Here is a 13,138-nt window from a genome sequence, read left to right on the forward strand (position 1 = left end):
TAGCTGTAGCAGCAACATCATCTTCATCAAGATCAGCAGCAACAGCATCATCATCATCAATGTCATTGAAAACAGCAGTAACAGACACGCTTCATCAGTAGCTACAGCAGCAGCCCCATCACCATCGTCATCATCAAGAGTAGCATCATCATTGTCATCAGCCACAGCAGTCACAGCAGCAGCAATGAGGGGCACGTGACCTAAGAAATCGCGTGACTCCACGACAAACGCGAGCCTGTTCAAATCTGCAGAGTCCCTCTCAAGGTCATTTCAAGCGATGAGCCTGGAAGCAGACGGACGAACCTCCCCCCCCCCCGCCAGTAATTTAATTCCACCCAAATTACGGTGCCACGCTTGCTGTTGCCATTATTTGCCGAAGCTCCGGCTTCCGCGAACAGCAAACACTCTGTTAAGCTCAGAGCAAGGCCGTGCCACACAACAACTCCGAATCAGGTGATCAGGGCGCGCACGGCTTTCCGTTGCTTAATTCCACCCTGGCCTCCGCCCTGTCACTCTGCTCGTCATGGCAGGGCAGCTGGGGGGGGGGGGGTTGAGGTGGGAGGGGGGGTTGAGGTGGGGGGGTGACGTGGTGGGGGGGTTGAGGTGGGGGGTGACGTGGGGGGGGGGTAGCACGCCCCATGTCAAGTCCAAGGTTCAGAGGTTCCGTAACCTGGCCTCTGCTGCAATGGGAGGCGCCCCCATAACCCCCCCCCCCTTGTTGTTGGCGCCGGCGCGAGGGCGCGCGCACGCACGCGCGTGGCGGCCGCCTTCGATCGCCGCCAGACCCCCCCCCCCATCTCCACCCTCGCCCGGCTGGGCCTGCGAGCCATCGGCGTGGAAGAGACGCGGCGGGGGGAGCAGGCAGCCACGCGGCACGCGGCGGCGGTGTCAAAGGGTGGAGGTTGGGGGCATCCCAGGCGAACTTTTCCCGGCCGGCTCGTGGTCGCGGGCAGCCCCACCGACCCCCGCCCGCCAGCCCGCCCCCCACCACGCGACACGCATCGTAAAAGAAAAAAACCCATTGCCTCGTTCAAATTCCAGCCGGGAGATAAAAGGCGGGGTACAATCTCTTTAGTGGTAAAGTGTTTTATTTTCGGAGCGAGCCAAGGACGGTGGTCGTGGTGGTGGTGGGGTGGGGGGTGGGGGGGTGGGGGCAGGTCGAGGTGATGTTGACGGTGTTGGGGCTGGCAGGTATTCAATTAGAAGGCGAGCGAAGGGGCGCTCCGAATGGTGTGGTCCAGTCGGGCATCTCGGCAATTGAGTTCTTGACGCGATTACCCGGCGAGACAGGCCAAGTAATGCACCGTTGCTTTGTTACAAGCCTGTTTACGGTAATATATTATGGATGTTTTATATCTATAATACATTATACATTTGTTGACGTGTTTCACATGACCGGCAATATAAAGAGGTGAAGGTGTCAGTGCAGACACCTTTATCAAGGTAATGGCAATAGCGTCTTTTTCTAGATAACAGCTTGTCAGCAGAGCCATTGACCTTTATCTTTTCGGTTTAGCAATCAGTCGTCTTACAAATCACACACGCGCACAGGGTGGGCTGTACATGTGTGCGAGAGTATTTCGCGGTTTAAGCAAGCGTACAATCACTTTGTACAAAGCAATTACACCCGGTCACCACATTCATTCATTCTTTGTACACGCGTTTAGCAGCCTTACCATTCTTTCCATAGGATTCACAAAAAAGATCCCGGGATCCCACGGAGCAAAAGCTACTGAGAGAGACAGAGACAGATAAGTCCCAGTGCCCACGTCCTTCTCTGTAATCCCACGTGTGCCAAGGGTGAAAGGTAAAAGGCGCAGCCCTGCAAGTGCCTGGTCACGCCACTGCCGACGGAAGGTGCCTCCACTCGAGGGAGTTCTGGAGAGCCCCGCTCTCTCTCGAGAGTATTTTGACCGACTCTGCTCGTTCATACTGGCCCAGGCATCTTGGAAGATGGCCCACGCTTTACCCCACCACACGCCACACCTGCTACACCTGCTGTTTGACTGCGGTATGCCGGGTGGACGGACGTGGCGGGATGTTTCGTGTGCCTTGCCGGGGGATCGGATCTCACCGGTGCTCTCTGGATGCCAAGTCCATGGATTTGCCCCAGGTCTTAAAAAAGAGATGCGTTGTTTCAAAGGCCTCCCGCCCACTCACTTCACCCGGATTATGGCCACAGGCACATCATCATCGTCAACAATATATTTATCATCGTCAGTACAGAGCGGTGATTTCCAACCACTTTGTGGTCACCACCGGCAACCTAACTGTCAACATTTAAATGTTGTCCTTGCGATTGATTAACGAAGTAGAAAAACAGCTTTTAAAAAACACAAACACACAACAACAAAGACAAAACTGTGCTGACAGTTGTACCGAGAGCCCCCATTATGAGGATGTCCTTCGCGATCTCTGCGAGACAGCAGCTGCTGCTGCGTGCGGCGTGCGCGCTGCCGAACAACAAGTGACGTCCTCTGGTCACCCAGATCCTACCGCGGCGCTCGCTTTTTGCCTTTCGCCGCCGAGCAACGCGGAGTCAACACGGCACGTGCATTGCCACAGCCCGTGCGTGTCCACCCGACGAGTGGGTGAGTGGGCGAGTGAGTGAGTGAGCGAATGGGAGATTGGGTGAGCGCCACGGTGGTGAGATGTTAACTACCTTGCCTAGTATCCAGGAGGTCGTGGGTTTGATCCCGATCCTGAAGTTTGCATGTTCACCCCGTGGTCGTGGATTTTTCGACGGGTCCTCCGGTTTTTCCCTCCACATTTAGAATCAACATGCGTTTAGAGTATTTGGCTACTGCTATACATTTCCACGTGATAAGCCATTGTCATTTGTGGCCAGGTTGCTTCTAATAAAGAGCTATATAGCTCAGTGGGCTTACCTGATAAAATAAAAAATAGTTTAGTTTAGAGAAAGACAGCAAATGGGAGAATGGGTGAGCGAGTGAGTGAGCGTGTGAGCGGATGGGAGAGTGGGCGAGTGAGTGAGTGGATGGGAAAATGGGCGAGCGAATGGGCGAGGGAATGGACGAGTGAGCGAGCGGGCGACTGAGCGAGTGGGCGGACGAGCGCGTGAGCACCGTGCGGCTATCTAATTTGTAGTGGACAGGCGTCCTCATTTGACAAATAGTGTTGCTGGGCGCCGAGGTGAAATCAGCCGTAGATAGGACGCATCGTGAGTTACTACCGCTATCATGGATGACACTAATCTCTATCTGTGTCAGATTTCTACTTCGGCGTGCGCGTGTTCTTGAGCCGTTTCCTCGTTACCGCGACGAGGTTTGAGGTGGGAGGAGGTGGCGGTTGTTTGATGCACAGTGCAGCCTTCCTACTGCTTCACGGTCTGACGTAGGAGGGGCCTTGTGCAGATAACACTTTCTGAACGATGATGTCAGAAGACTTTACCATTGCTTTTTATGGCCATTTAAAGGACCGGGTTACCGATTAAAGGCGCTTATGTCGTGGTGGCTTGGAAAGGTATAAAGGTTGGCAAGCAGTATAAGTGTGAAGATTACCAAAATGGTTGAACGTTTATGGACTTCACGAGATCGCATCATTTTCCAAAGTTACCCCCGTTTCATATTAATATCGCTTTAATCTTATTTAACGTGTAATTCGAAGGCTGCCCCAGCGGGTGAACATTAACGCCGCGACACTTTGCTGCTGGCTGTGGTTTAACCGGAGGAACGTCACGGTGTCACGGAATCTGCTGACAGGCACGGGGTTTGCCATAAACCACCTTCGCTTCTGTTATAGTGGCCAAGATGTTTTTTTTTATCTTTATTTTTGACCAAGTAAGGCTCGCTGAGCCACACAGCTCTTTTTCAGTTGGGCCCTGGCCACAAATGATAGCCCAATGAAGTGGCTTATCGCGTGGAAATTGATAGCTGCCATAATACTCTGAACGCACGTTGATTCTAAACGTGGAGGGAAAAACCGGAGGACCCGGAGAAAATTCCACGTGACCACGGTGAGAGAGAGAGAGAGAGACACGCAATCTCCAACTATAGAACAGGCGTCGGAGCCGGGATAGAAACTCACGACCTCCTGCATATCAGGCGAGGTGGTTAACATCTCGCCACACGGTGCCCCTTCTCGCTATCTCGAGCGCCCTCCGTACCCGAGCGGCGTGACACGCACGCCCCGGCACACTCCGTCCTGCGGTGTCGTCCCCGGCGCCGTTCCCCCCTTTCGCACACTCGCGCGCTCCGAGTTCCCCTCCGCCTGCTCACGCGCGATCGTTTTGATTCGATGCACGTGATTGCCATCGTTTATTTATTTTTTGCGCTGCACTGACAAGCTTCGAAAAGGTTCGTGCGCGATCCATCATGAACGGAGGCGCTGGATAAATGCAGGATGACGGGATCATTCAGGTAAAACAGTTAGAAGAGTGGGCCAAATTACTCGCTAGAGGGGCTCTTTAGAGCTCCCTGTAGCGGAGGCCCTTCCGCCAACAGGGATGTCAGCAAGAAGTTTTAGGGAATGCCCCTTTGCCGTTCGCTTTTATTTAAGGCGAAGTTTTTATTTTTCATCCATGCCGCGGTATGATGGAGATCACTTTGTTGAGTTGCAGAGGTGCGTGGTTCGTGTACCCTCTATACTGTGGTGATTGTGTTTTTTGTTTTTGTGGTACACGCTATGCACAGGTTTATTAAAATAGAATTATGTTGTAAACATTTATGGCACGGAGTTCATGCAAACAAACAAAATGCGGCTGTTTTTCATCATACGTGGGAGTGGCGACGCAAAGGTTCGCCCACTGTGATTATCAGTCCAACAACCTGAGTTTCAACTCCAGCCACGGCTAACATGGTCGGCGAATATCTGAACTGGTCCCGGGCTCCACCTCTCCCTTCATCAATCTACACTGAGCAGCCGAGTGACTTTGGCAGTTTATTGCCAAAGCTCTGTAAATTATTACACTTTTGCATGACGACTCACGAGGTATTCTCTCCATAACAAATTTTACCGGCGGATTTCGAAAAGCACCGTCCGAGCGCGGAGCTTGCGTGCGGTCAACTGAGAGTGTTTCCGCCGTCGTCCTCCCTGCGCGCAGTATGACAGCAGGAGACTCAGCCAGCGCGAACTCCGCCTCCAGCAGCAGGGTGTCCGCCCTTGATGACGAGACCATGAACGGGAGCATGGAGTCGAACCCGAGCCACGGCGGCTCGCTGGAGTCCGCGGCGGCGGTGGCGGCGGCGCCCCCTCCGCTCAGCCCGTCCATCCTGGCGCTGCTGTCCCGCACGGGCTTCCAGCTGTCGCACGAGAACGGCCAGCGGCGTTACGGGGGCCCCCCGCCGGGCTGGGAGGGCGCCCCTCCTCCGCGCGGCTGCCAGGTGTTCGTGGGCAAGATCCCGCGCGACTGCTACGAGGACGAGCTGGTGCCGGTGCTCGAGTCGGCCGGCCGCATCTACGAGCTGCGGCTGATGCTGGACGCGGACGCGAGGACGCGTGGCTACGCGTTCGTGACGTACGCCTCGCGGCAGGAGGCGCGCGCCGCCGTGCGCGGCCTCGACAACCACGAGGTGCGGCCGGGACGCCTGCTGGGCGTCTGCTCCAGCGTGGACAACTGCCGGCTGTTCGTGGGCGGCATCCCGAAGACGGCGCGCAAGGAGGAGATCCTGGACGAGATGAGGCGCGCCACCGAGGGCGTCACGGACGTCATCGTGTACGCGAGCGCGGCCGACAAGACGCGAAACCGCGGCTTCGCCTTCGTCGAGTACGAGTCGCACCGCGCCGCCGCCACCGCCCGCCGAAAGCTGCTCAACGGGCCGGGCCACACGGCGCTGCAGCTGTGGGGCCAGCCGCTGGCGGTGGACTGGGCCGAGCCCGAGCCGGACGTGGACGAGGACGTGATGGAGACGGTGAAGGTGCTGTACGTGCGCAACCTCATGCTGGGCACCGGCGAGGAGACGCTGCGCGCCGTGTTTGAGGCGGTGGCGCCGGGCGCCGTCGAGCGCGTCAAGAAGATCCGCGACTACGCCTTCGTGCACTTCTCGGGCCGCGAGGAGGCCCTGCGCGCCATGAGGGCGCTCGACGGCTCGGACGTGGACGGCGCCTGCGTGGAGGTCACCCTGGCGAAGCCCGTGGACCGCGAGCAGTACTACAGCCGCTACCAGCGCACGCAGCAGCAGCAGCAGCAGCGCGCCGGCACGCTGGGCGTGGTGACGGCCGGGGTGGAGGCGCTGCCCGCCGGCGGGTACGTCTACTCGTACGACCCCTACAGCCTCGCGGCCTGCGGCTTCAACTACGGCGGGGCCTACAGCACCGTCGTGGGGCCCAACCGCGACTACTTCCTCAAAGGTTTGTCGCACGACGCGGGGCTAAATAGGTGGTGGTTACCTTGATTAAAGGATGGGGGGGGGGGATGCATTAAAAATCTCAGACGGGGGGCATGACGGTCAATTTTAAACAAACTCAAAGCAAGTGTTGTGTCCGGAACTGCCCAACAGCCGACTCGAGCTCTCAACTCGTGTGCGTATGAGGAAAGGCCACGACACCCATGGCTTAGTTGCTCCAGAGTTGTGTCCAGGTTAACCTGGCCATGTGCGCTGCCTGAGCGGAGTCAAGTAGATGCACGCACGCACGCACGCGTCAACACTTTTACGGTTATGGCCTTTCACCGAACTGGCGAACTTTGAAGAAAAACTGCCGCTGCTGTTAGACATTGTACCGTCATTTTTTTTACTTGATGATGAAAGTTCAGAATGGGGGCCGAGTTTTCATGGGGGAGGGGGTGTGTGGGTGGAGGGGGGGGCTCTGTCCCCTTCAGCCCTCCCGACGCTACGGGCCGAGTCACGTGCAGAGGCAGCAGCAGGATGGGTTCTTTTTTGTTTGTTAACCCGTTCTTTTTTTCTCTTCTATTTTTTAAGGAAGTTTGGAAACGCTTCCTTAAAAAGCCACTCAACCGAGATTATCCCTTCCTTCAGTTCCCCGTGGTCTCTGGGAGAACTTACCTAACATCGACTTGTGCAACTCATCGCTTACCTATATCGTTCCCTCCTGATAAACAAAGCGGAACGTGCCCTGTGTCGTGCAGTTGCCCTCTGCCTATGGGGGCAATGCTGTGCGTGGCTTTAGTTGATTGACTCAAATCAAACTGCCAAGAGCTTACCCCAAGGCCACCTGCATTATGTTCGTTTTACCACTTGAACGCAATTCACACATGGGTTCGTTGTTTGTACGCTGCAATAAATAAATAAAATATGTTCAGCCAAATTATCGTTCGCACACTGTAACGCAACCATCGTCCTCATCATCATCATCACTGTAACCCCATTATCAAGTAATAAATATCATCACAACTTGGTAGTTCTTCCATCATCACCATAATTTTACAACAACTCCGTTATTGTCATCGTCACCACCACCGTAATCACCAACGCCCTTCGTCGCGATGCCCCCGTATCGAACCTGGTACCGCTAACACGACATCCACGGGGTCACCAGCGCGCCACCACCCCCCCCCAAACTCGCCCCCCCGTGGAGGCTCCGCTAACGCCGCGACGCGTCCCTGTGGTTCGCACGAGCGCAGTGCGAGAGTGGAACCGCAGCGCCGGCGCCGCGGCCGTCCCCGTGCCGCGCGTCTCCCACCACGGCGGCTACAGTGCCGGGCGCAGCATCTACAGCCGCTACCACGACAGCAAGGGCAAGGCCCTGGTGGAGCGTTGCGGCGCCGCCGGCGGCCTGTATGAGCTGGTGCCGGGCATCGATATGGCGTCCCTCAACCACGGCATGACGCTCAAGCACGCGACCAGTGAGTGGCGCCCGCGCCGTCAAGTGGCGCCACCATCGTTGTCGTAATCGCGGTAGTAGCAGGGGTAGCGGTAGTAGTGGTGGTGGGTTTAGCCGGGCGGTAATGCCGGACGCCTCTTAATCCGGCACTGTGCAGGCGACAGGTTGGTGGATCACCGCGCAAACGCCGTGAAACCTCCCTTCCTTTCCCGTAGGCATCGAGGAGGTGCCATTGCCCTGGCTCGATCGGGAGAATTCGGTACGGCAAAATGTAAACTCCACCCGTTACATCTCTATGGGATAGTCCTTCGTGGCTTCGTCATCAGCAGGATTGTCATGATCAGCAGCAGCGCTGATGTCAGCAGCTTTATCATTATCAACATAGCTTCAGAAATATTGTCACCAGCCTCACTGTTATTCGCATCATTATGATGACCAACATCATCAGCATTATCAACAGCATCACCATCACAAGTACCATCCTCCATCGCCATCAACCCCTCATGTGTGTGAAGCCCACTCACGGATTTTCCCCCTGATCTTCCTTTGCGCATTTGGCCACACACGCGCGCGCCGTTTGCGGCTGAGCTCCGCACTTTATTTGAACGGCGCCGAACAGCGCATCATCATCCTCTTTCTCCCGTCGACGAAACACTGCCGGTGTTGCCCCTCCGCGCTCTTGGCATCGAATCCAAGACCGCGACAGCCTGAGCTTGCATTCGTGTCCTTGAAAAGCATTACGCATTTTTTCCCCCAAATTAATTTTACCCGCCAGAGGGAGCGTAAACAACGCTCACGTGACGCCGCCGGACAGGAGGACGCTGGTCCTCTCGGCGACCTTCGTGTAAGAAAGTCGTCGCGGAGCGGCTCCCGTTCATCCGATCGCTCGACGTCCAGTCGAGCGATCGGACCGCTCCCCGCCCTTGCTCCCCCACCAAGACCGAGCAATCTCGCTCGTCTTTTCCTTTCATTCTTTCCTCCCATGGCTTTCCCAACCACACACCCCCCCCGCCCGCCATAGGGGTGCATTGTGGGTAGCATTCCCTGCCCTGCTCGCGTTCCGCCCTCGCCCACGGTTTCCGACGCCGCCGTTCCGCACGTCAACACGGCGGAGCGAAATGATTAGGAAACTCCGAGCGGGCAGCGCGAAACCTCGGACATCACGCCGATTCGTGCCGGTGCAACGCGAAAACACGCCGGAGATGGATCTGGACCACGATAACCTCCGCGGTGGCGTCCGCCATGTGTTGCAAAGGCGAAAGGTGGCGGCCTCCGAGAGCAGGCTCAGCTGAAGCGAGAAGTGATGAATTAATGGGCGAGCACACCTCGAAGAAATGACGCTCAGGCTGAATGGCTCAAAGTGCGCGGCCCACAGCTACCTTTGGAGCCAGATGTTTGTCCGATGCTTAGTTAATAGGTTACATATCCACCCCGTGTGTCTGTTCTTTTAGGGTCAGGTCACACCACCAGCATTCCAATGACTGATAACGATTAAAAGAGATAAAAAAAAACAGGGTTAAATTAGTTTTTGTTAGTTGTTGATGTTTAAAGGACTTTGTAATCTCGATCCAGAAGGCCCGCGTGTGTGGGGCAAGTGCTGGCAGGCACGCTCCGCTGTCTCTGTTGAGACAACGGCGCGCACTCCACGGAACGCCGCAGAGACAACGCGTTAGGAACGGCAGAGGCTAAAAACGCAGCCTTGGTCGCAGCACTGGGGAGCACGCCGTGCACACGGCCGCGCCAGATCGGTACGGGCAGAGCAGCTTTACAAGGCTACAAATGTGTCCTTTAAAACAAACCCTGATACTATTCTTGGCAGGGGTGTTAGATCGTGATCGTACATCATCGGAGGTTGGGGGGGTTTACTTTTTCTCCCCACACATCCTTTACAAGTTTAACCTCTACTTTATAGCGTTCTCCTTGAATTGCAATGCGGTGCCGTTGTTGAAAGTGTAAGTTGCTGTAAGCGGAGGACATTGAATGGGGGTGAGGGGAAGTTCACTAAATTAATTTATTTTTAATCTTTAGAGAAGTCCGTAGAGAGTTGAGGAAGCATTAGAAAAAAGAAAACTGTTACTTGAATGTTTCAGTATTTAATGATTTAATTCCAATTTTAACATAATTTTTATTATAATGTTATATAAAGGCTCATTTGGCATAGAGTATTACATAAACTTGGCTGCACTTTAAGAGATCTCACAAGGATGCATTGCAAATTCCGGGTCAATTCACAGGAGACACGGCTCTTCGTTTTAATCACAATTGCCGAGTACAGGCCCAAAACGCCATGCAGCCAGCAACAAACGGCACTACTGCAGGTGTAGTAGATTAATACGGTGCATCGTCTGTCGAGAGTTCAAAGATGAACAATGGCTTCCTCCTTGTGGCCATGTGATGAAAGGAACACAGTTTCCAAAACAAATAATAATAATGATTCACAAACCTTGATCAATAGACTGCTGGTTGAAGACCCAAAAATAACCACGGCGAAAAAAGGTTATGGTTGCGGTCCCCCAAAATGACTTGTTCACGCGACTGCTGGTGTGAAGAGTGAACACTAGAGAACGCCTCTCGATGTGTATCTTGGCCTACTCCTCCATGCTAGCTAGGGTGCAACAACGATTAAAATACCACGACGCTGTCCCCCCTGTCCCCCCCCCCCTCCACCCCCCACCACCAGTGCCCACCTACACGGCCATCCAGTCTCCGTACTCCATGTTCCCGAGCATCGCCATGGCGACCAAGATGGCGGACGAGGAGAAGTCGGCGTCTCCGGAGCAGGGCGGCGTCATGGGGCGACACGACCTGAGCGGCGCGAGCCAGGGGGGCATGGTGCCCGCCCTGCCACCCACGCCCCCCCTCACTTACCAGGTGCGTGCCACCGCACCGCAAACCCGTCCCCGCGGCCGCCGCTGTTGGGAGTCGCGGCGAGGCGAGCAATCGGGATCGGGCTGCGATGCTCGCCGTGCGAACCAACCGCAGCCGGCCCTCACCACCCAACGATACCAACCAACCCAGATCTTATCCCAGACTGTGATCGTAGTGGCCAACCGGGAGCCTGTCACTAACTCTTACTAAACTAGCCAAGCGGATTATATCCCTATGATTGTGAAAGTTGACCGGGGCCTCGCCCTAATCACAACCGTAGTAGCCAACCAGAGCCGAGCCCTAACCCTAACCCTAACCATACTAAACTAACCAGATTTTACCCCAAAGTCTAACCAGGCTAGTTATCCTGATCCTACCTCTACAGCTAACCACACTACCACCCCCCCCACCTCCATCTGTGGTGCATTGCCTGGCCCCCTTTTCAGTTTTTGTTCTCTTTTCAATCTTTGTGTTAATGGAAAAACAAATTCCAAAAAGCCTCAAGGGTGTCGCAAGCAACAAGGAAGCTCGGTTAGGTTACGTGGGTGGGGTTCGGGCCCACGTCTGATTCGCTCGTGCGGTCAGCGTTCATGCTATGGTTGGCGTCTGGTCGGCAGGTTCAGTTAGGGTTAAGGGTTGCGCTTGGAATATTATTTGGTGAGCTCGCGTGTTACAGTGTCTAGCAGTGCCCTTTCCCCATGTAACCATGTGTGGCCTTGTCAGTCGTGAGACATGTATCACTCGCCATTGTATACGATTGGTTGACCTGATACATACACACCGAGACAAAGATTAAAGGCCCCCCGTATAGCCTTTAACAGCGAGCGGCTATTAAGGCAGGCACCACCCCCGGCCGCCATTGTCTCCCCAATGCTGATGTTTACACACTGCACCAGGTACGCACTTAAGGCTGAGTCGACCTAGGGGAGGCCCAGGAATGGTTCAAATATTCATTACCGATGTTGCTGTGAGTAGGAATCGAGCTCCCGTCGCTGGGTTCGTAGCGCAGTGCGTTAACCGCTGCGCCACCGCTCCCTAAATACACATACGTATCAAGCCCGTGCGGAACACGCCATTTATTGTTGTCCCCGTACTTCAAACACGTTGTTTGACGCCACAAATATGTTCGGCAGTTCCCAGCCTTCCTTCAAAAAAAGAAAAAGCTATTGACACGGAGACAGACAATAAAGAGCGCACAGTTGGGTTAAAATAAAGTCTAAACTTCACCCCACATAAACATTAGCGATTGAGCACGAGTGGTGGTAAGATCAGCTCACGTGAGTCAGGTCTCGTGCTTGGTTCAACTTTGCGCATTTGTGTCATGCGCCCTGTGCCAGCTGAGTGCACACAGGTAGCAACGAGGCCGAATTCGCCACTCGCCAGCGCAATTCATGAGCGTCGTCTGCTCTCCTTGGCGTTGGATCGGTGGCGCAGCGGTTCACCCACTGCTCTCAAAAGCCGACGAGCCGGGTTCCATGCCCTAGCCACGGCTAACATCGGTGGCGATTGATATTTAAACCGCACCTGGTTCCTTCCTGTCCCTTTCACTTAACCTCATTGACTACCGAGCTGCAAATATAATTCCGATCTGTGTTCTCGAAGTACACATTTGCAAACATGTTCGCCCGCAGGCACATTGGATCCCTAGACAGGTATTATCCAGCAACATTTGTTTAAGCAAGCAAACTCTGAGCTGGTTTTAACTGTTCAGGCTTGTTAAATAAATACTGCGAGGTTTAGTTGTGGTGAGGCATGGTCAAACAACCCCCGCAGGTGACACGGTTGTTTGGGGAGGCCTTCAATTGAGCAGTGGATTGACAAGAGACCCGTAAATTATTTGCATTTCTCAAGAGAGGCGACTGCTCCGTTGGATCTGTCCCTGACTGCTGCCCATGAGAAGGGAATTATTTGGACAAAACACGCGGCCTCGTACACATTTGCTTCTTGGGTGTGTTTTTTGGCTTTTGTTGCATTGTTTGGTTCATCCCAATGCCAAGAAGATGTTTGCTTTCGTAAGCCCTTTTCAAATTCGGGAGTAAATGGCTGGCAGCTTATTAACTTTGCGAGTAGAGAAGAGTTGGATGACCAGCCACGCGAGATAATTTGTCCACCCCCTTCAAAAGGTTACTCATTGAAATGCAGCGTAATCACCATCACCGCGAGGTGCCTAATGTCCCATCCAAATGCTGAGCCCAACAGAGGCCCTGAGTGGGTGGTGACCTGCAAATTGATTCCGTGAGCCTTTCGGGCGGAACCCGCATCTCGGTGGCAGCAAGCCGCATTGTTTGGCCCTGTGGATCATTGGTTCGCGTCGTCGCGCACCTGGTTAGCGCTTGTTGAAAGGGTAAACGTTTCAAAGGGTATTATAACGTATCAATTCATAGCAATAAACATTAAAGTTAGGTGTCGAGTTGGGGGAGGGAGTCGCGTCGTCACGAGGATGACCGATTGTGGCTGCACGAGTTGGGCCCTTGCGCTTGTGCTGGGGGGTGGCCGCGCTTGTAATTTGCCCCGAATGAGCGGGCGGCCA

At 54.6% G+C, this 13,138-nt stretch overlaps 1 protein-coding gene across 4 annotated transcripts in view; it reads left to right on the forward strand.

Annotated features, from left to right (window-relative positions):
• LOC133343024 (RNA-binding protein 47-like) overlaps positions 1-13,138 on the forward strand; it is a 50,702-nt gene that overhangs the window by 30,093 nt on the left and 7,471 nt on the right. For 3 of the 4 annotated variants that reach the window (XM_061552457.1, XM_061552458.1, XM_061552456.1), the window contains 3 exons: positions 5,063-6,309; positions 7,541-7,762; positions 10,421-10,611. In XM_061552457.1, coding sequence (XP_061408441.1) covers positions 5,064-6,309; positions 7,541-7,762; positions 10,421-10,611 — 1,659 coding nt within the window. In that variant the 5' untranslated portion in view covers position 5,063. The remainder of the gene's footprint in view (positions 1-5,062; positions 6,310-7,540; positions 7,763-10,420; positions 10,612-13,138) is intronic. The other variant, XM_061552459.1, reaches the window with a different exon arrangement.

Source organism: Lethenteron reissneri, chromosome 16 (genome assembly GCF_015708825.2).
Source record: "Lethenteron reissneri isolate LAM-NWPU_2019-01 chromosome 16, ASM1570882v1, whole genome shotgun sequence".
Classification (NCBI taxonomy): domain Eukaryota; kingdom Metazoa; phylum Chordata; class Hyperoartia; order Petromyzontiformes; family Petromyzontidae; genus Lethenteron; species Lethenteron reissneri.